This window comes from Tachypleus tridentatus, chromosome 2 (genome assembly GCF_004210375.1).
Source record: "Tachypleus tridentatus isolate NWPU-2018 chromosome 2, ASM421037v1, whole genome shotgun sequence".
In the NCBI taxonomy this organism is placed as follows: Eukaryota; Metazoa; Arthropoda; class Merostomata; order Xiphosura; family Limulidae; genus Tachypleus; species Tachypleus tridentatus.
In genome coordinates, this window is record NC_134826.1 from 60,859,628 (window position 1) to 60,884,000 (window position 24,373).

The 24,373-nt window shown below is 35.8% G+C and overlaps 1 protein-coding gene across 2 annotated transcripts in view; it reads right to left on the reverse strand.

The window, feature by feature from the left end:
- Positions 1 to 1,066: 1,066 nt before the first annotated feature.
- The window catches only part of LOC143243941 (LHFPL tetraspan subfamily member 3 protein-like), a 42,424-nt gene continuing 19,117 nt past the window's right edge, over positions 1,067 to 24,373 (reverse strand). The window contains exons 2-3 of one of the 2 annotated variants that reach the window (XM_076487784.1): positions 4,070 to 4,315; positions 1,067 to 2,281 (exon numbers count right to left, since the gene is read on the reverse strand). In XM_076487784.1, coding sequence (XP_076343899.1) covers positions 2,130 to 2,281; positions 4,070 to 4,315 — 398 coding nt within the window. In that variant the 3' untranslated portion in view covers positions 1,067 to 2,129. Of the gene's footprint in view, positions 2,285 to 4,069; positions 4,316 to 24,373 lie in introns of both variants that reach the window. The other variant, XM_076487783.1, reaches the window with a different exon arrangement.

Below are 24,373 nucleotides of genomic sequence, written 5' to 3' on the forward strand. Positions count from 1 at the left end.
ATTTCGTAACTTATATATAGTTTGTGTTTTTTATTGTTCTTACATGTGCCACGAAACACAAATAGGTTATCTTAAAAATCATGAAAACTGAGTTGTACCTGAGCTAACCGCAACTAAACACTTAAACAAGAAATTAGTTAAGAAATAAAGTTTTATAATATCGTTTCGAAATTTATAGGAAGATCTCCTTTCGTGAAAAATGAGCCAATAATAAGTTATTTGATAGGTTTGCGCTCGCACACACATACACAAAGAAACTAGATTCGAATATGATAATTTTTTAAGCCGTTCGAAGGGTACACGGTAATTTAATTAAACTGAGGATGGTACCTGTTTTCATAACTTGCTCCAGGCATTCGAAAAAGTTGGAAAACTGCTATTATATAGATCACGCCGAAACCTTGTTTCACTAATTAGTGTGTCGTTAAATGATTGTGATTTTAAATTAATAAATGAATGACGTTGACCGAAATTGTTCCTTTTGAGGTCATATTTAACACCTAGGGGTATAACTACCAGACTGCTCCACCTAGTGGCACAACGAAATGCCTTCGGACTTGTATACAACACTAAAAACCGAATTTCGATACCCGTGGTGGGCATTGCACAGATTGGCCCTTGTGTACCTTTATGCTTAACTTCAAAGAAAGAAAGAAACAACTAGACTATTAATGTTATGTTTCTAGCGCCATCTATTAAGATTTTCTAGTTGCAATATGATACGCGCATACATGAATATCTTTTGTGTTTGAAAATTAACAAATGTGATTTTAGCTTGTATTAGGTAAAAAATACTGTTATAACTTGTCATTTATGGACTAATTAATTATTCAAACTATTATAAAACTTATAACATAGTTTTAACTTATACAACTAATTTATTCAGTAGGATGGATAATACTTCCCATGTTTCGTTAGTAGCTAAATTATCATTACAAATTTTGTTAATTCACAACCTATACAAGAAAAGCCACGGAAAATAAAAAAGGTGAGAAATTATTTTTAAATCGTAATAGTTTGCACATGGATTATAAGTATAGTATTTGGAAAGGGAAAGAAATACAAATAATTTGTACATTTCCTTTATTTAAATTAACGTTTTCTTATTTGTTTTTGCAATGGACTGTAGATAACGCCTTTATCAACATAACTACAAAAATCATAACATCTTGCCGCGGAAGTCAAACTATTTTTCATGCTGTAAAAATAAATAAATAAATAAGATTCTGATTGTTTTTAAACCAGCATTACTGCGAAAAATTAAGTCATTAAAATCACGAAAGTTTTAAGAATTTATTTTAAACAGTTTGAACTATAGATTATTTATGTAAATAAAGTCTGCAAGAGCCAAAGGCTTTATTTATATTCATTGTTTTGTATTTTTCGTGTATTTGCAAATGCAATAGCAAATAAAGACGATGGTTGTAATGTCTTTCAAAGAATTATACGCAGTTTCCGAGAACTCCAACAATCCTGGGATTCTTTTATGTACTGGCTAAACAGTTCTATATTATCTTTAGGAAACTATAAAAAATAGCTTACCATAACATATACCTCCAACAAAACTGATTAGAACACGCAATTTATGCAGTTTCCTGTTTCGCAGTCAGTGAAAAGAAGGAATTTACTGGCACTTTCACATCATCTGGAAATCATTTAGTGACTGACCAACACCGTATTAAGCTGGCTAGAGTTACACTTTACAAATTGCAGTCTTATAATAAGTTGTAATTTTACAAATTTAGGTTACTGAGTTGTATCAACAGACCTATTTTTTTTATTTTTTTTTGGTTTTTGGGGCCGGCCAATCGAGGAATTTCCCGGTGATCTCAACACATGTCCTTTTTTGTTTAATACTGAAATAAAACGTAGATACATTACAATTTAAAATCGTAAAAGAATTACTAACAAAAACTAAACTAGTACTACAAGCATCTAATAACAGTTACCACTTCGACGTATATCAGCTTAAGGCATTATTTTCTGCAAACATTAGAAATAACACTATTATAAGTATATTGATTTGTGTCAAATAAAACACTAGGTTGAAACAATTCAGTTAGCAAATTTACACACGACGTCACAGACGGTAGTTATTAATTGAAGACTCAAAATCATCTCTTGACCAGCTACTTTTTTGAGTGACCAGTTCGATGAGAAAAATCTGAAAATCGTTCCGGATCGCAAATAGGGGTCACCAGCATCGGAGGCTGCAGGTTGTTGTTGGACTTCTGAGAAGTGAGAGAATGTCTTTCCGAAATGTAGTTGATGGATGTGTCACCTACTAAATTATATAATAAATAAATCACAGTTATCACTAAAATTTAAGCTTATACAAACTTTGTGAAGTTATTAAAAGGTGAATAAACAAGTAATTCTTAAAAGTCAATATTATAAACATTTTTCCCTGTGGGAACTAAACGACTTCTAAACTAACTTGAGTCTCACACCTACCTTAAATTGTAAATATCAAATATCCCCATTATTAGCTACTGTAGCGTTATTTCTAATAACCAAATAGGCTGTTAACAAAAACAATGATCGATATCCGATAGGCACAGCTTACCAGTTTTTGGCTTATACAATAACCTAATTTTCCAGAACCTGGCGTTTTTCCTGTGATATCTTGTTTTTTGAAAACTCGTGCTAAGTGTGCACGTGTTTCAAAACATACTATCAAATAATAATTTGAATAAACTCACGTTTCCTGGGTTTTAAGGTTGTAGCTTCAGGGTTTACGCGTCCTTATATTCAAAAATCACGTTTTTGTATACAACGTGGTTTAGAAAAATCTGGTATTTTAAACGTGACATACTTATTCCCAAGTGGAATTTTCTGGTGTCATGTCGCGTATGTGCATTTCCTAAGTAATGAATGTGTCGTCATTTCAGATGTTATAAAGACCAGATCTGTTAAAATAATCAAATATTTATAAATAAACCAGCAACTGTTTTGTCATGTGAAGGTACTTAGTGTCTACTTAACAACTAAAAAGCTTTAATTAGACATAAATTTCATAGTTTTCTTCCTTATATTTAACGCACATGAAAATCGAAGGTTTAAATAAAACCCGATTCCTTCACGTGAGGCCCGGCATGGCCAGATGGCTTATTTTTGTTTTGTTTTTTTGAATTTCGCGCAAAGCTACACGAGGGATATCTGCACTAGCCGTCCTTAATTTAGCAGTGTAAGACTAGAGGGAAGGCAGCGAGTCATCACCACCCACCGCCAACTCTTGGGCTACACTTTTATCAACGAATAGTGAGATTGAGTGTCACATTATAACCTACCCTTACGGCTAAAAGGGCGAGCATGTTTGGTGTGACGGGGATTCGGACCCGTGACCCTCAGACTACGAGTCTTAACCTACCTGGCCATGCCGGACCGGCCAGATAGTTAAAGCACTCGACTCATAATTCGAGGGTCGCGAGTTTGAATCTCTGCGCACAAAAAATACTCGCCCTTTCAGCTGTGGGAGTTGTAATGTTACGGTCAATCCCACTATTAGTTGGTAATAGAGTAGCCCAAGAGTTGGCGGTGGATGATGATGATTCGCTGCCTTCCCTCTAGTCTTACACTGCTAAATTAAGGACGGCTAGTGCAGATAGTGCTTTGCGCGAAATTCAAAATAAACCAAACCAGTTATTAGCAGCTCCCTCTAAGAAATAGCTAAATTAAAATACAGAAACTACAGTTTTCAAAAATTATTAAGTTATAATGTTTTGCAAGAAACAAAAAAGGAAATTGTTATTTAAATTACAGATGTTCTGGGTTTCTTAGTGATATACTAAAAATAGGTAACTGATTGTAGTTTTGTTTTATTCAGCTTCTAAGTAGCCTAAATACAGCAAGATAAAAGATTTCTATGAAGGGGTTCTTCTTCGATGTGGATGACGATTATTAATGGGTTTCCACTTTATTAAGAAATAAAAATAAAAAGAAAGAACTGTACATAGAGGATTCCAAACTTAACAATTTCTACTGTTGGTAGTCCATCAACTTTAATATGTGGATGTAAAATAAAGTTTACCAAAACTTGGTGTTGTTGTGTTTTTTTTAATCTACTGACCTTGCTTTGGTGAGCTGTTCGACACGTACTGGTCCGGAAGTAGTTTGACGTAACGAGCTCCCAATACGAAGGCTAGAATTGCTAATACGGTACAGTCACAAACTCCAATAATTGCTAAGATGTATGCCCAACGGACTTCACACTGACCTGGGCTGTAGTCCCTTGCTTCCGAACCGCAAACCTCTTTGACCACTTCACTATCCCAGCCGGCCGGAAAGGTCAGTACACCAACAAGCATGCAGATAGCTATACAAGGAATGACATCATTAATTTAATATTGTGAATAGTACAAGACCACTTCGATGAGAAATAACTTCAGGTCCAACATGTCACTATTCTACTGCATGAGAATACTTATGTTAGTTAAAATAACGACCTTATAGTTCTGTTGTTTGTTTGAATTTAATTACAAAGTTATACAATGGACTATCTGTGCTCTACCCACCACGGGTTTCGAAACCCAGTTTCTAGCATTGAAAGTTCGCAGAAATGTCGCTGTGCTACTAGGGGGACATTATTCTATTGCATAACGAGACCTGTATTAGTAAGTTAAAATAATTATATTATTATCTTAAATAATTTATAAAATGCTGAAATACCCGTTCCTTCCAATTAGTTTATTCCAAGAAGTAAAGTGAAGTGAATTAATATAAAAAAAGTTTAAGACATGAATCTTATTATTTTAATTTTTAATATCCGCTCTACCTGCACTTTTTATTTTAGATAATTAAAAAAACACGTAACTTCTCCAGAATCATCTGACGTAAATAGTTTGTTTATCGTTTGCAGCCACCTCTCGTTAAAATAACATTATTACAGATGCAAAACCTATTATTTTGAGTAAAATGAAAAATACAAAATATACGTGACGACACCAAGATCATATAAGGACATTTTAATGAAGGAGGGGAAAAGAAATTTAACTGCCAGAGGGAGCCACAATTAGAGAATTTGAAAACTTCATGTATTAAATCGTGATATTTCAAATGAGATAGCCTGCCGGGTAAGCGCCTACGCTAGTAACGTATATATATATATATATATACATGCATATAAAACAATAAACGATGAACAAAATAGGTAAGAATAAGATAACTAAAACTTTTAAGTTACTTCATGGTGAGATCTTTAGTTAGAATGCCGAATGTCAAGTGAGGCCTTAATTATGTTAAAAAAAAACTATGAAAAGTTCTGTGCTAAATTACTTTACGTAGATATATATATATATATATATATATATATATATATACATACTGTGTTATAAAATGTTATTCGGGCCTAAAGGTGATCTATGAAAACTCAACGACAAGCGCATAATAACGTTATATCATTCTTAAACTAACTTTTGCTGCATTGTATAATTATATCATAAAATATAGAGACCGGTTTTCTTGAGAAAAGTGTGAAGACTATATAAAAATAATTTATGAAAAAAAACAGAACATTACGGTAAACTTTCATTTCTAGCGTTAAACTGTTTATAAGACGGTTATATCTATATAAATATAATATTAGTGTCTGTTGACTGTTCATATAACAGGTACGGAGGCTCATTAGGTCCACGCGGAAGGCAGAACATTTTGCGTTCTGCAGTTTTTATGAGCATTTTTGCATTTTTTTATAATTATGTATAAGAGAAAGAAACATTTCATGTTCTGAGCTAGCCTTTCACCAATGATGAATTTACGTAACTTCTCTTCAGGGGTATGTGCACCAGCAAGTATATATATATTAATATTGATTATATCAACTGTTATTTATCAATTTATTAGAATCCGCTATTTTACCCCAACAAAGCACATAATTTTACATAATAAAAATAGGTTAACATCAAATTTTGCACAATATAAACTAAAACCTTTTGACTTGAGAATTCGGTCATCGAATAGAAGGTTCAAAATGAGATGTTACTCATCACGCTCCGCGCTATCAACTGCTGGTACATAATAAACGTCAAAAAGCCAGTTGAAAAACTATTGTAGCGGTGGGCGCTGCTGTCCTCTAGTCAGTAGTTCGGAATTCGAACCGACTATACCCTAGGTTTTTATTTGGTTTGAATTTCGTGCAAAGTTATATGGGGGCTATTTGTTATAGTCGTCCCTACTTTAGAAATGAAATATTACAGAAAAGATAACTTATCATCACCACCACCTGCCGCCAACTCTTGGGCTACTCTTTTACTAACGAAGATTAAGATTGACCGTCACATTGTAACGCTCCCGCGGTTGAAAGAACGAACATGTTTAGTGGAACGGGTATTTGAACTTCTTTATTTGTACTATCGAATGGTAGCGCCACCACTGGTGCTAATGGAGAAGGTTTCTGTGTTGTGCTGGTGAATTGATTGGAGAAAACGGCGTCTGCATCTAAAAACGGTACTGTTAATGATCGACTGTTTTGTGTATAACCACTTATTGTGGTTACAAAATTGCGTCTACATAATCTATCGAAAGGTTTTATTATGTTGAAAGACAATTATGGCATTTCCAAAAATGATGCATTGTTACTTACTTCAATTAATTTCTCAGTACTAAAGAAAAAAACAAGAAAAGAGGTTGTTATCTACAGACTGGGGGTTTCTCACACTGGAGGCCTCAGGAATTATCAACCATCTTTTTAAATAAGTTCTAGTACGATGTTCTGTACTTCAAACAAGCAAGTCAAGAAGTGTATTCAATTAATTTCTAGTAATAGTTATAAACTAAATTTTACCATCTGATACATTCCGATTGTTCTCGATTCATCACTGTTTTAGTTTCCGCCCTCTATCGGCACAAGTTATAGCTAAGAGAGAGAAATTGTACAACTGAAGGGAACTGGCAAGCGACTGTATAACAAACCTAAACGTTCTTATTTTTTCTGTGTAAAATGTTAGTAACGAATTCTGTGCTCGATATGTAGAGGATTTGATTGGCTCTTCACTAGTGCCACCTTACGATTGCTTCAGTTTCCTACCCTTGCAGAAAATGTCTGTGATAACCTGTTGTATGATTGAATATTATTAACAGTGACTCCGGCATGGCCAGGTGGTTAAGGGGCTCGTCTCGTAATCTGAGGGTCGCGGGTTCGAATCCCGGTCGCACCAAACATGCTTGCCCTCTCAGCCGTGGGGGCGTTATAATTTGACTGTAAATCCCACTATTCATTGGTAAAAGAGTAGCCCAAGAGTCGGCGGTGGGTGGTGATAACTAGCTGCCTTCCCTCTACTCTTACACTGCTAAGTTAGGACGGCTAGCGCAGATAGCCCTCGTGTAGCTTTGCGTGAAATTCAAAAACAAACAAACGTTAACAGATGTTTATTACTCGCTTGAACTGTTTAGCGTACAGGAAATAAAGTTTAAAGAATAAATAAATAATTATCAGACAAAACAAAACAGTTTTTATATACTGACAGTCATCTGAAAGATCCACGTGTCATCCATTAAACAGTCTTGGCATGACGCCAGGTTTACTAACAACAACACCATGTAACAAAATTTTTACTTTTTCTTGTTCCTGGGCAGAAAGTGTTATTTCCCACTTGCTTATGCCTAAAGTAAATTTAAAAAAAAACATATTTTTCTCTTCAAACTTTGCTTTTGTGACCTGGGTGACGACATTTTAAAATTTATCCATTTTCCAGAACATTCCAGATAGATTCAGTACTGAGTAGCTGATAGAGAATTTTCTCGAACTTACCATAGTAATATATATATACACAGGGGCTCACCACTTCAGTTTAGTTCTAACTGCCTAAGTGAATGCATAGATCTATCCAAGGAGGCTTTACCAAGTTTCGCCGTTATCTTTGCCTTTGGGACAGCAGGGACATCGCAGCGCACTACAACAGGAAGCACTGACCACAACGGACCGAGTTCTCTGTGGGGAGGCACGATGTCAAGTGTGAGCCACTATTGGACCTCCAGAAGGTCTTGTTTCTACCATTGCACATAAAACTGGGTCTTATCAAACAATTTGTCACAGCTCTTGATAAGGAATCTGCAGCCTTCAAGTACCTTCGAGACTTCTTCTTTAAGCTGTCTGAGGCAAAGGTCAAGGCTGGTGTCTTCGTTGGATCACAAATAAAGAAGATCCTGGAGTGCACAGAATTTTCCAAGAAGCTCAATTGGAAGGGAAAAAAAAGCTTGGGGTAGCTTTATCGCAGTGGATTGGGGCTTTTTGGGCAATCACAAGGCCAAAAATTATGTGGAACTGGTTGAGGCTCTGGTGAAGAACTACGGCAAAATGGGCTGCAGGATGTCCCTGAAAGTCCATATCCTTGACGCTCATCTTGATAAATTCAAGGAGAACATGGGCGCATACTCAGAGGAGCAAGGCGAGCGCTTCCACCAAGATATACTGGACTTTGAACGCCGCTACCAAGGAGTGTATAACAAAAACATGACAGGAGACTATATTTGGGGGCTGATACGTGAAAGTAACTTACATTGCAGTCCCAAACCTTGAAAAACTACTCACTTCTAAACATTTCTGTTCATTTTTGTATAACTTTAGTATAAATACATGTAAATCTTGATTCATATATTGTTTTATTCAGACCTTATGTAAATGAAAATGTGCAAATTTGCCTGTCTTTACATAGAAAATGGGTTAATTTCATTATCCATGTTACAAAAACAAAGTTTGAAGGGAACAATGGCCATTTTCTCTATTTTACAACATAAGCAATTAAGAAATAACACATACTATCCAGGAAAAAATTTGTGATACATAGTGTTATAGATCTTAACTATTTTATATTTAAAAGTTGACACACATTTAAAATAATTAAATCGAGTTTTAAACATTCAAACACTCTTGTCAAAACGCGAGATTTTAATGTGGTTTGTGTCCAAAATTAAAATATCCTAAACAAGAGACTCTCAAAATACGTTTTCTTTGTTTTGTAGAAAAGTAATATAATTATTGTAATCATCCGTAACAAACCACGATCTTCGGCTTCACTTAAACATGGGGAAAGTTTTCTAACTTTTTCTTTACAACGGTTATTATTAATCTATTTATATAATACTTTCTGTGTTGAAAGTTGTTACATTAAAAAGAAAAAATGATATTAATAAATAATGTAATTAGGAGGGATTGCTTTGGTTTGAATTTCGCACAAATCTACACTAGCCATCCCTAATTTAGCAGTGTGAGACTAGAGTGAAGGCAGTTAGTCATCACCATCCACCGCCAACTCTTGGGCTACTCTTTTACTAACGAATAGTGGAATTTACCGTCACATCATAACACTCCTATGGCTGAAGGGGCAAACATGTTTGGTGTGACGGAATTCGAACCCGCGACTCTCAGATTATGGGTCGAGTGCTTTAACCACTCAGCCATACTAGGCCTGATTATGAGGGAAATTATAATAAATAAATTTTCATATTTTCGTGTAATTTATTTGAAATAGTTAATAATCCGTGATTTATGTTACTACCTAAATCTGTGCCAACATAGATCGTTCACAAAAACGTCTTGTAATGAACCTTAACCATAATTATAAAAACGTATGTGTAAGTGTAAAAAAGAATGTTTTATGTGAACCACATTATATCTTATATATTCTTCGCCGCTTGAGATGTGAAACGCATCGTAGTAGTCGAGACGCTGTTTGTATGATCAGTTGTTTGCATAAGTGTTTTGGTATTATATCGCTTTAATTTGAACTGGATAGCATAACCATTATATAACTTCTGGACCTTCGACTTAATAGTCTGCGGTAGTTGAGATTTCAAGTTTTTAAGGATATCCGTCGCCTACAACACATACATTTTCAAGAGTGTCCATCACCAAAGATATTCATTGCCTACACTATTTAAGTTTTCGAGGGTGTCCATCGCCTACAATACACTAGTTTTTAAAGATATCCACTACCTACAGTACATGAGTTTTATAGAGTAAACTGTACTTGAACTTTCTCCACAGATGTCTCTTTGCCCAAAGAAGAATGTTCAGAGATTATTCAGCACAGTTAGAATGTTGATTTATTGTATCGCGTCACGATCTTTAAATAAATATTACTATGGACAGTATGTTAAAGTAGTCATTCAAAAGGAGAAAGTGAAGATAATAACAGCCTGAACAACAATATACTTCTTACTTAACTTTGTTTTTTCAAGTCGTTTTAGTGTGAGTAAAGTATTTACTGTGACATTTACGACAGCGGAATAAGTTAAAACTGTAATACGAGGTGAGGTGAGAGGACCACCATACCAAGACATTTTTGTAACTCCTCACTATTATTAGAAAAGCTTAACTTTATAAACCTTTCAGGTAAATAAGAAACGTAAATTAACTCATCATTATAAGAATGCGAAATCACATAACCCGATAGGAGTCTTACATAAAATTCGTGAGTGAGATTGGATAAAAAAAATACGAAAAAATATACTTCCTTAAGTTGGCACGTTAATAATCTACTTACGGGGATACATTTCCCTTTTTATGATCAAAGTTATAAACATAGAAAAGCTTCCTATCGGTTTTTGGGATAGCAAATATCCTTAGTAGTTTACAGTACGTGTGGCCTAGTTATTTGCATGCTCGTACTGTGAATCCGAAAATAAATGTTTTGCGTCGTATTGTCCAAAAAAAAAAAGTACTTTGCATTTTAAAGTCACCGGTGTGCCATAAGAATAAAAATGAAATACCACTCTTCGACCAGACGAAGAGTAGCCCAAGACTGTTTGCTTGTTTTGTAATTTCGCGCAAGTATTTTTAGAGGCTATCTGCGCTAGACGTCCCTAATTTAGCAGTGTAAGACTAGAGGGAAGGCAGCTAGTCATCACCACCGACCGCCAACTCTTGGGTACTCTTTTACCAACGAATAATGGGATTGACCGTCACATTATAACGCCCTCACGAATGAAAGAGGAAGCATGTTTGGTGTAACGGAGATTCAAACCTGTGATCCTCAGATTACGAGTCGAGCACCCTAACCACCTGACCATGCCTGGCCAGAGTAGCCTAAAATATTGGCGGTGAGTACTGCCTCTGCTCTAGCTTCTCAGCTCAAAATTAGGTACAAATAAAAATATATTAATTATGAAGAACGGTATATCAAAGCTAATACAACTCGCATTTACAACTTCCTTTGCATTGTGGAAATTATTCATTCTTTTTAATTTGATGAACGTAATAAGAAATAATTGAACATAGGAAGTCAGCGTGAAAAAGACGAAAACATTATTTTTTTTAAAGTAATAAATAGGATGTCCGAAAATATATTAACACTAACTTATGAACGTCCCTGGAACATAAGCAAAAGGTTTCTCAATATATTTCCGGGACATCCTGTGCGTAATGTACATTAAATGTGTTTGAATCTTTCATACTGTAGGTACCTCAAGGGGCCCTGACACTATAATGGAACTCCTCTAAAACAGCCACCTTCGGGACTGAGACAAACTGGCCTGATTATAGGGGTTCCACTGTACATAGTTAGGGATTATGTAAACAAAAAAAGGGACTGTGATTGAATGACCGCTTTCATGGGGTGGCCGCTTAGAGGGGTTCCACTGTACTCGTTTTAATAACTGATTCTATTAACCGAACATTCGTTTGTTTCAGAATTTCGCATGGAGCTACACAAGATGTACTTCTTCACAGCCATCCACAATTTTGAACCAGAAGGAAAGTAGATAATTAACAGCACCCACCGCCAACACTTCGGCTACTCTTGTCTGATCGCATAGTGGGATTTGACTGCTACTCTTGTAACGCACTCTCGTTTTGGAAACGGGTCCAAGAAAAGTACGAAAAGCGTCCTTTGGAAAGGCTCAGATGTTCCTGGAACCTTTTGACGATTTTTAATAATTGGCGCTAACATTCTTTGATTTAAAAAAAAAAACGAAAGAAACGAAATTAGCGCACTATTTTGGACTTCGAGATGTTGCAGAATCTGTTCAGACACACTTTTGGCTATATTTATAGTCAAAACGGTCATGATATAACCATAAGCTGTGTGGGGGAGAGAAAAGACGATATCGTAACTTTACTTGAAATTAGTAAACAGCACACAAAGTAAATGTGTTAAATCACAGTATGAAAACAAATAGTCTTTATGATACCAGATAAAAACGTATAGACATCTTTTCTCAGAAGGATATGAGGAAAAACATTCTAAAAAAATTAAGGAAATATTCTAGAAACCTATGACGTTTGTGGATCGAGAGGGCCCAGGGTTCGAGATGTTATGTTGTCAGTTAAGCTCCCCACCTTTCGCTGTGAGAACGCTATAAATAGACAGTCAACCAAACTATTCGTTTCAAAGAGTTGGACAAACCTATTTGCTACTGGCTAGCTGGTTGTCCTCACGCTGGTCAACAGTTGAGTGGCTATACCTGAATCATAGAGGTCTTTCACCTGGACTTTTAGCCCGCGTGCGCAGTTCCAGTTCGTAACTTTCGATAACAATAAGGATAGCGGAAACCATTTAATTGTTTTCCACTCTGATGACTCTGGAAGAAAACGAAGGTATAAAGAGGAGAAGCGGAAATGAAAATAAGAAATAATTTTGCAGTCGAGCGATTTCAGAATTATCTGAAGACAACCTTAAAGTCAAGTTAACCCTAACTAACTCTCATCTAGAGAGAAGAGAGGCTACTGAGACCAATTATATACCTGTGTGTTTTCGTTTTGCCAATGAGAAACATAAATAACTCAGTCCCTAACAATGAGACACTTCCAACCCCCCAAAACAACAACAACAACAAACATAAATGGTCTATTGCAAGATTTGCTAAAAATAGATAAGACGTTATATGGCTCGTTTCTTGAAAATACTAATGAGGCATTGCCCCATTATATCAAAAAACAGTTGCTTCTTCTAAAGAGACCATTGAACCAAACAAAACTGGGCGCACACACGCAACTAGCAGTATTTATCCAACACCACCTGTTTATATATAGGAATTTCCCTGCTTATTTACACAGTGGGCATCTGAACGTGGCATCCACAGTGCTTATTTGATGGAGAGTGGGGAGACATTAACAGCGCTAATCGTCAACCCTTTCCTGACCGAATAGGGGGATCTGACTGTCACTCTTATAGCACAACCACGGTCCGAATATACAGACGAGTTTTTGCCGCAAAGGCGAACGAACTATGAGCCCTCGTACTTGCACTCTGGGCACGTTGACACAAAAGACACGCCCTGACCACCCCAATTGCAACTGAATAACTTCCTTCACATTTATCGATAAAGAGAAAGCGTCTCTACAGAAATTCGAGAAAACCAGATTTGAGATGTTTCGGGGTCTGTATTAATATGTTAATATATGACCAGGAATGTACATATTTTTGTTAGAATTGTATTTGTTTGTTTGTTTTGGAATTTCGCACAAGGCTACTCGAGGGCTATCTGTGCTAGCCGTCCCTAATTTAGCAGTGTAAGACTAGAGGGAAGTCATCACCACCCACCGCCAACTCTTGGGCTACTCTTTTACCAACGAATAGTGGGATTGACCGTCACATTATAACGCCCCCACGGCTGAGAGGGCGAGCGGATTACGAGTCGCACGCCTTACGCGCTAGGCCATGGCAGGCCCTTAGAATTGTAAAAACGGTTTTTATTTCAAAACCTACCGCAAACAAATCAGCAGAACAATAATATGATAAAAAATTTGAATATAAGGTATTTATTTCTTAAGTACACGATATTTGACAGTTATAAACTGTTGAAGAATCTGTGTTTGTGTTTTTTATAGCAAAGCCACATCGGGCTATCTGCTCGGCCCACCGAGGAGAATCGAACCCCTGATTTGAGCGTTGTAAATCCGGAGACATACCGCTATACTAGCGGGGGGGCATTGAAGAATCAGTAGTAATTAAACGTGCAAATTCTATAAACGCTGCTAAACGAATAACTATCGCGAACTCACCGCAAAATTTAACTCATCTTGTGTGATGTGTACTGCTTATTTATGCGCGGCCACACGCATCACGCTGCGTTAACATTTACTTGAGATTTCTGTACACAGAATAAAACGAAGCAGATGAACTATTTCAAAGCAAAGCTATTCGTTTTTAAGGTGTAAAAAAGAAAGCGTCGTATGTGGTAGTCCTAATCGCCATCTTTGACAATGAAGGTCAAGGATTTCTGTTACAGATTCTGCTCGTCTGGATACCTGTTTGTCCACTCCGAAACAGCTGGACCAGAATCATTGATAGGAAATACGGGCGTGGAATTCTGATTTAGATCCTGTTAGTGACTGACGGTTCGCGTGAAGAAGAAAACTTATCATGTCAATGATCTGAACAAAACTGTAACGAACGTGATCCAGTCTCGAGGGAAATGTGTGTATCAAAAACGTCACCTTGTTGTTGGCCATGGTACTTGGGGAAGCGAACTCCTACCTATATGATGTACTTAGTACGATGAAATCTTGTTTTAGAAATAGTGAGAATCCTGCAACGTTAAAATTGAAAGAGCGAGATAGAAAAGTGCCAATCTTAATAATATTTTGGAACATTTTCTTTTTTGTTTGTTTTTGAATTTCGCGCAAAGCTACACGAGGGCTATCTCCGCTAGCCGTCCCTAATTTAGCAATGTAAGACTAGAGGGAGGGTAGCTAGTATATCACCACCCCTTACCAACTCTTGGGCTACTCTTTTACAATCGAATTGTGAGATTGACTGTCACATTATAATTCCCACACGGCTGAAAGGGCGAGCATGATTGGTGTAACGAGGATTCAACCTCCAACCCTCAGACTAAGAGTCTAGCGCCCTAACCACCTAGCAAAGCTGGTAACGTTTACATGTATATTACCCAAAGTTAATTCTTGTATAAGGTTTACTCAAGGTGATCTGTTCTTTGAAATTCTTAATATGGATAAAACAATCAACTTACATTAATCACATTTTAATTGAAAGTTGAGGTTTCTGTAGATGTGCCTAAGTGTAACGAAATATATATAACTCCTACTAACAATACAAAAGTAATAAAATGTGTGACCTCATCGTTCAAATTCCGAATAATGTTTAATGTAAACAAAATAAAAGAAAGATTCATTTCATAACATCAAAAACATATAATACCCTCAACAAAAAAAATACATCACGTTCTAAACATGCGTTACTGTACGGACTTTTTTCATAAAAGTAAACCAAGTGGCACAATGGCATGTCTGAAAACTTATAACGCTAGAAAACGGGTTTTGAAACTCCTGGTGGGCACAGTACTGACAGCCCATCGTGTAGCTTTGTACTTATTTACAAGCAAGCTCATGAAAGTTAATTTAGAATTTTCTGGAAATTTAGGAAAATAAGACTTATTGCCCTGTTATACTTACAGCTGCATATGATAACATATGACATATGTTTCTCCATTTTAAGAATATTGGGAAGTAAACGTTGATGAAATCAAAAAGTGGTAGATAATCAGTTGTAAAATCAAGTAAAACAACGATGAGCTTAGAAGAAACTTTAAACTTTAGAGAAATACAGATATATATAAAAAATGCAATCATCTAACATAGTCTATATTTATTTACAATTCTATGGAAAACAAAACCCAATAAACAAAGCACTAAGTAAACATAAATATATGTAATAGTTTTCATAATTGCTTGGTTTAGTTTTTAATTGATGACAATTCCGTTAGAGGGCAATATTTAATTTAAGATAACTATTTCGTAGTGGTTGAGTGCTATTTCCAGTTTCGACTGTGAAAAAGAAAATACAGAAAACTTTCTTAAATAACGACCTTAGTTCATATACCAGTTGTTAAAAGACGTGATCAGTATAAATGTGTAGAATATAGTTGTTATAGCAGACAATTACTGGATTTATAGCTGTGAGTTAACTGTGAATTCATCGGCATGCAACGTGCCGAGAAACGTACATGGAAAGGAAAATATGGAAAATTCGTTCCATTACTCAATGCTTGATTTCCCAAGCTCTCCGTAATTTTTAAAACTGTTTAGTAGTTTAATAGAAGCATAAATAATACAAAAAATAGTACAAACTTCAATACTAACACGATGTACGAAACTAAACTGCATATTTAGCTATTCGTGAAAATTAATTTCGTTAAAATATTATAGATTAGAAATATGATTAAGAGAGAGATAAAATGACACGGAAATATCATTACAAAATACTTAACGAAAAGGCTTAGTTCTAGGTACATATAAGGTAGGTGTGAAATGCCCTAAAGGCATTATTAAAGTCAACAGATAGAAAAACTCAACTTCAGTTTAAACATACGTTCAAAAATGTGTCAATTTCACTTTTAAATGTAACGAACAGTCACACAATTCAGACCTGTTCTACTAAACTACATATCACAATGCTGTTGGTCATAGAAAATGTCTTACGTCTGGAAATAGCGCAATATATGGTTTTATTATTCAAAATACAGGACTAGGCATTGGGCTTTGACAGAGCATACAGCAAGGTCTTACGGCTATTGTTTATTGTATTTCATCGAGTTCTTAAAATCGAACGCGTATAGTTGAAGACCATGTAAACTTAAAGAATAAAAAAACATATTGACTGTTTCCAAATCATTCGGTAGAGATTTTGACACAGTTGGTGATAAATCATTCGGAAATTTAGACTTTCAATCCAATACAGTGGTTTGATTATTTCTAGTAGTCACTCCAAATTATTACGATGCAAACTAGCAAGTAATAACGAGCTTACATAACCTTTATGCAGCTTATTCTAAAAATTCCGCAATGCACGTGTCGCTATTTCAAGGTTATGTATAGACAAATAATAAGGTAGGTTTAAGGTGCGCAAGTTGATTGTAGATTTGAATAACTAGGTAAGTTAAACCAATAAAAAGTACATATCTAACAGCAACGCCAATCATTTTATCGTCCTTGATGCAAGACTTGGAATTCAGCTATTCCAGGATTTATTTCATGTGCCATGTAATATATTCAAGAGATATTTTGATAAATGTTAAAATGTACGTTATCATAATATTGAATATTTCTTCAAGTTCTCTACAAGACTGGTGGGATCTTATCTCCCTCACCTGTAAAATCTTGGATACAATGAACATGCCTTTCTTTCTCACCCCTTTGCCTTTCGTAAATCTAAAATACATTTCTACCTTCCGAAAACTACCGCGGGTCATTCTACAAAATTGCCTTCAAATCATAGATATTTGTTGGAGCGTGAGAATATATTTTTATCTCCACGTAAGTGATGAGTTGGAGATGTTTTCTCGGCCCTAGCGTGAGAACCAAACATGTCTAACAGGAAATGTTCCTGTCTTGTTTATGAACGAGACTACTCATGTGTAATATGTAAGCAAATAACAAAAATAAAAAGCTATTTACTCGTATACTGCTTTTATATCTATTATTAAAAAAACAATTCGTACTGTGTCACTTTTAGGTCTACTTCATACTTAACTGAATGTGTATGTAGTGATGTAGCTATCCAAAAGAAGAAGTGGTTTGTTGATGGGTGGCCCGCACCAGATAGCAGCATGGTGGATCAAAACAGTTAAATGGAAAATGAATAAATATCATATTTTGCCAAAGAAAATGTAAATATACATTATATTCTCAAAAGAAGAAGTGGGTAAACATTATATTTCCCAAAGGACAAATAAGTAGTCGTCTTATATATACGTATTCCAGATAAGTAAGTGAACATCATATTTTTAAAATGAGAGTAAGAAAACATCATATTCCACAACTGTTATAACTTGACCATCTGGTTCATTTTGTGAGCCAAAGTGACTACAGAAATGTTGCATATTTTCAAACTAGGTAGCCCTGAAGAAACACGAAACGTTTTGATCTATCATTTACCTTTACTTTAAAATAAAGTTTTAATACCCATACCAGCCGTCTTGAGGATACATACTCACTTCAAGTGGGTTTCTTGTCATCACCAATTAGATCGATCGATTCACTGATTTCTTTATTTCTAGTGAATGTTAGGCCGAGCGTGGTTTAATGATAAATTTGCTCGTATTATAAACCCGGGGGTCCCTGACTAGTGTTAATTTACTGAAAGAAAAAAAAAAAAAAACACGCTCAGCACTTTGGTACCGTGGATGCGTTATAAGAGCGACTGTCAAATCCCTTTTTCAATTAATATAACTAAATAATTTGAGATAGGTTCAGCGGGGTGTCGTCTAATTGCCTCTCCTATACAGAATGTCAGATCAAAACTAAGGACGACTACCGTTGATAGAGTTTGCATAACTTTACACGAATTTCCCAAACAAATAAGTCCATTACATTTTTCATGAAACACCCAACCATATCATTCATACGTTCAAGAAGGGAATAAACAATCACACCCACAAACACAAAAAACTGAAATCAAATTTCGCTTCCTTTCTGAAGTATGAGCGTTATTTAAAACTATTGCATTCTGAATAGTTTTGTATAACATATATAAAACTTTTATAGCCTCTGAAGTACACTTCTACATTCGAAAAATTTACTTTATTTTATGGGATATTCGCTGGAGGACGCCCTTGAAAAATTTGACGTAATTTGTCTTGTGTTACTAGAAAAGAGTAGATTTATATTAAAACACAACTATCGATTTTATTTACTGAGTAAACATATTACGTATGTTGTTTTTTTATTGTCAGACCCCATGGTAAAGTTATAATAATGACTTGCATTTATTGGTTCCAAATAATAAACTGTGAAACTGAGTTAAACGATTTTCACTAATTGTTTCGTCTTTGACATGCGTGAGAAGGGGTTTGGTTTGAATTTCGTGCAATGTTACTAGAGGGCCATCTGCGCTAACCGTCCCTAATTTAGTTGTGTAAGACTAGAGGGAAGGTAACTAGTCATCACCAACTATCGCCAACAGTTACCAACGAATAGTGGGATTGGCCGTCACATTATAACGCCTCTACGGCTGAAAGGGTGAGCATGTTTGGTGTGACGGGGTGTGAGAAGGGGAATCCTGACCTAAAACTACATAAATTGATATTATTATCCTACACTCTGACCAAACTCAAATGTTTTTGGGAAAGCCAGTTGATAAAGTAAAAGCTAGATTTTTTACCGCAAAGCGTCAAACAGTTAATGTTAATTGTTGCGTCCCTTGTCATTGTTTAAAATGAATCTAAAAATTTTATCGGATTGTTGAATTCGCATCTAAATGATATAATTTAGAGACTAACTATAACTTTGTTTCGGACAGAACTTCCACTGTCTTTGATAAAATCGGGGGAAAAAAACACTGGATGACATAAAAGGCTTATTTTACTAATTGGAGTTTTCTGTGTGAAGTAACTTATAATTGTGTGATTGTCTTAACATAGGCCCAGCATGGCCAGGTGATTAATGTACTCGACTCCTAAGCTGAGGGTCGCCGGTTCGAATCCCCCTCACACCAAACATGCTCGCCCTTTCGGCTGTGAGGGCGTCATAATGTTATGGTCAATCCCACACGTCGTTGGTAAAAAGAGTAGTCCAAGAGTTGGCGATGAGTGATGATGACTAGCTGCCTTTCCTCTAGTCTTACACTCCTAAATTAGAGACAGCTAGCGCAGATAGCCCTCGGGTAGAGTTGCGCGAAATTCAAAAACAAGCCAATCTTCTTGACATAGTTTAAAACTTAACATGCAAGTAAACTCTGTTTTTTATATTTGATTATTATCGCTTGTGCCGGTATATTTACGATGTTACTTATCTAATATTTCTTTGTGTTCATTGTTGACCAACATTTACTTCTGAACAGGTCACAAACTAAATCGTAACAATCATGAGTAAGAGTTCCAAAAATGAAAAGATGAGGTTTGTTGTAGAATCTTTTTTAAAAATGTAAATTGTTGAATATCTTATTAAACAGCAGCGACCTGTCATCTCTGAAAACATTACGTGACAACAAAACTATAACTAACTGTTAGAATATTTGCATAATGTAAAGTACACCGGTATTTCTAATTTTCACCTGTTTTAAATACGTGTTCTGTCTCATTCTTTCAATGCCCCTGTGAATCAGCGATAAGTCTAAAAGCTTACAACGCAAAAGAATAAAGAAAACCGAATCTCCATTCCCCATCGTGTAGCTTTGCACTAACGACACAGCGACATCTCTCTTATATATAACTTACTAAGATTTGAAAATTATCAAACCATATTCAAAATCACGTTTTTCTCATATCATATTTCAGCTTACACGCTTTTTGAAATCATAGCATATTTATTTGTAATTAACCACAAAGCTACACAATGGGCTACCTGCACTCTGCCAAACGAGGGTATAGAAACCCGGTTTCTAACGGTATGAGTCCGCAGACATGCTGTTGTGCCACTAGGGGGCATCATAGCATCTTAATGTTATGATGCTCAAGATTATATTTCAAAGAAGGTTAACGACATGTAACACTAAACGGAAATACCGACAAAATTGTATGTAATGAAGTCGTGTATAATAGATGAATAGAAAACACTGTGATATGAGCCTATCTCAACACTAGCGCCCCCTATCCAACAAAGATTAACTCTAAACGAATGAAAAAAGGCAACCTAGTCATCAAGCTTTTTTCCGATGCTTACACACAAACCTAGATCTTAAAACAGATTACGTCCAATTACTTTGGCGTTGTGATAATAACACTGTACAAACATCCATTGTTTTATAAATATACACATAATCTCCAAAGCGATAGTAAATCCATGGTTCCCTTCCCTAACTTTAGTCACTAATTTTCGTTCCTACTTCTACGTGCTTGAACCCATAACAATGTAATTACGTTTTTTTATAGATGTGTCAAGCTTGAAGAAATCCACTTCTCACGAACAACCTTCGAGTTCATTGTGTATAAATTAGACCTAGTGAGAAATACAGAAATCCTTCTAAAGGTAACCATGTGTTAGAATGAATATTCCTAATTATGTCTCTTTAATCACAGGAAGCTCTTATTGGGACTTTAAGTAGATAAAATCTTAAAATATATATTACAATAAGACAATCACATGACCTGTCTACCAGAGTGCCTGTAAGGTGGTGTAAATAATCATTCCAATAATTTGTTACAAGTGATTAGCGGTAAATGTTTTTAACACACTTTACCATTACATGTATCATACATCAACATGACCTACTAGTGTTTTAGTTTGTTTAACTGTCACTTTTACTTGTATTTCTGTTATAGTCAATTAGTGACGCCTATTTTGTTTTGTCGAATTCTTAATTATCCATGTTTGTGTCGTTGGCAGCTAGTGTGTACTGTATTATAGCTTGTGTTATTGTCAGCTAGTGGGGCTTATGTTATCACTAACTGCCCGTCTTTGTGTTAATGTCAACTAATAGGATCTGCGTTACTCTTTGTGTTATTATCAGCTAGCAGTATGTGTTACTGTCAGCTAGTTGTGTCTGTGTTATTACCAGTTAGCGGTGTGTGTGTGTATGTTGCTGTTAGCTAGTGGTGTCTGTGTTATTATCAGTTAGCGGTGTGTATGTATGTGTTACTGTCAGATAGTGGTGTCTGTGTTATTAACAGCTAGTGGTGTTGTTACTGTCAGTTAATGGTCTGTGTTATTATCAGCTAGCGGTGTGTATGTGTCTGATTTGTTTTGAATTTTGCGCAAAGCAACCCGAGGACACAAAAATCAAATATCAATATAAAACCATCAACAAAGAGTTAACTCGTCCTGTGATGGTTAAACACATAATAATGTAAAATCAAAACTTACAAAATCAATATAAAGTGTATGTGTCTGATTTGTTTTGTACATTAAATTTTGCGCAAAGCAACTTTTTTGCAACTTGTGAATAGGAATTAAAAAAGTCGCCACCCCAAAGTACAATATATGCGCCTAATTTAGCAGTGTAAGACTCGATCTAAAATAATTCCTAAATATTTAACAGAGGGAAGGCAGCTAGTCATCACCACCCACCGCTAACTCTTGGGCTACTCTTTTACCAACGAATAGTGGGATTGACCGTCACTTTATAACGCCCCCACGGCTGAAAGGGCGAGCATGATTTGTGCGACCGGGATTCGAACCCGCAGATCACGAGTCAGGATATAGGTAACAAGAAGAAGAAGGAGGGTGCAACATTAACCAAATCAGATAAATCAGTAGTACCAAAATTACAAAATTTCTTATTTTTTTTTTTAACATCAATAATAGAGTTAACAATATTCCAATTCTGTTTAATAGTTTTAGCATTCTTAAACAGGTTATGATAATAAGTCCATTTAGTCTTACTGGCGCCAAAACATCTATATTAAAATCACCAACAAGTATATTAATATCATATAAAGCAAGACTGTACTGCACTTCTTTTATCATAGTCAGGACTAGGCAGCTAGCAAAGTTGGGCATCAGCCATTGCAGTATTTATAAATTATTTCAACCAACGAATAGTAAGAATATTACCATTCGGATTGATCTTTCTGTTTTCGTTTTGCTTGCATGTCACGATAATATGGGGAGAGATGTTCGTTATAACGATTCATTACAGACCCCGAAATTTAGTTTTCGGCTGAAAGGGCGAGCATGATTTGTGCGACCCCTCGAACCCGCAGATTTCTGAACGGACGAACTAACACTACTGTTTAATTGGATCCGTTTGATTTCCCTCAAACCATAACACACGTACTGTTCCCAGTTACGAGGTATTGAGATTAGCCATTGTCCTACATAAAAATGTTAGGTTTTGGAGATTTATTAGAAAAACATGAAAAAAATGTGTAAATTTATTGATCATCATATAAAGCAGCATTAGGTTTCAGGCTAAAAGGACATCTGGTGTCACTGGGTCATTTTTAAATTATGTTAATAATGTATAACTGAGTGAAAAGCACAGATCTGGAATCAATTGTTTAAAGGTCGTATAAACTAACCAAACCATTATTTCACAAAAATATTGGGGGGGGGGGCTAATAAGTGACAACCCACTGGACCGACTGTTACCAACCTGGCATGCGCCCTTGGAGCCACAAGGAGAGTGATTCTGAGGAGTAGCGCTTGGATTTGACCCCTTCTTATGTCACCTCAAGGGGGTCATTACACGGAGAGGTCAACTAGTTTATAATTATTTAACCACCAACATAAAACGAGACGCAGATTTTTGTTATTAAGCAAAATGTCACACCATGGTCTATCTGCGCTCTATCTCACAGGGACCAAACTCCGAATTCTAACGTTATAAGCTCCTAGACCTATCGCTCGGTCACCGGGAAATGTTATAACTTCTGTTCGTATTTGATATGAAATTAGTTTTAAAAGCACATAACTTGAACGAAGCATTATTTAATATTGTACTACAAGATTCTAAATACACCCGAAACAACTCAACAACTAAAACCCGAACAAAAAAGTATATTGATTTTTAAAAAAACTACAAATTTGAGTCTTTTAACCGAGTTTGACTGAGAAATTCTCCACTTTCTCTTTGAGATTTTAAGAGATTTAAAATCAAGTTTCGCGATACACGTTCCGCGTGACTTGGTTTTCGTTTTAAGTTGCTCTTATCTCAGTCACCGAAAATAACAAATAAAACGAGGATGGGAGAGAGACGTCACATCAACAATACACCGTCACGTTTTGTATTGTTGGCAGGTGCACTGCGCTGTCGTATAATGTGTGGAGCATGAGCGGTTATTATACATATTTTGCGTATTGTTTTAACTTATTCTGAAACCATATGGTATTAGAAGCTTCAACAATACCCCGTGAAATCGTATCACAGGTTAATAGTTCATCGATGTAGCAAATAACATAACTCTTCTAATAATGAGCTCTCACTGCAGTAGTAACCATTCAGTATCCAGCCCCAAATAAAAGCAAATAATACAAAAATGGACTATTCACGTGTTATGTCGAAAATTAAAACGACGTCGTACACTCACAACACAATGCACTAATTACACCTTTTGGATGACTTCTCTTCTTCGGGCGTATAGTTGCTACGCCAAAGCTATTGGAATTGCAGTTTGTAGTTTGTAGGTATGTAGTTCTTATTAAATAAATAAATATAAATAAAAGCTTATATTTTTCAATCCAAGACATAGCGATAAGTCCGGGAAGCTTATAACGCTAAAAACCAGGTTTCGATACCCTTGGTGGGCACAACATAGATAGCCCATAGCTTTATGCTTCGTAACAAAGAGACAACAAGGTTCTTTGTTGGTAAAGGCAGTTCCAGTTCCAGCTGTTAACTGTAATGGCCAGTGAGTGTGTGTTTTCCTTATAGCAAAGACACATCGAGCTATCTGCTGAGTCCACCGAGGGGAATCGAACCTCTGATTTTAGTGTTATAGGCCAATGAGAGATACAACGGAGCTAAATCTAAAATAAATGTAAAATTAGGTTAAAGGACAGAATTACCTTCAAAGTTGGCTGGTTGTTTGGAATTAAGCA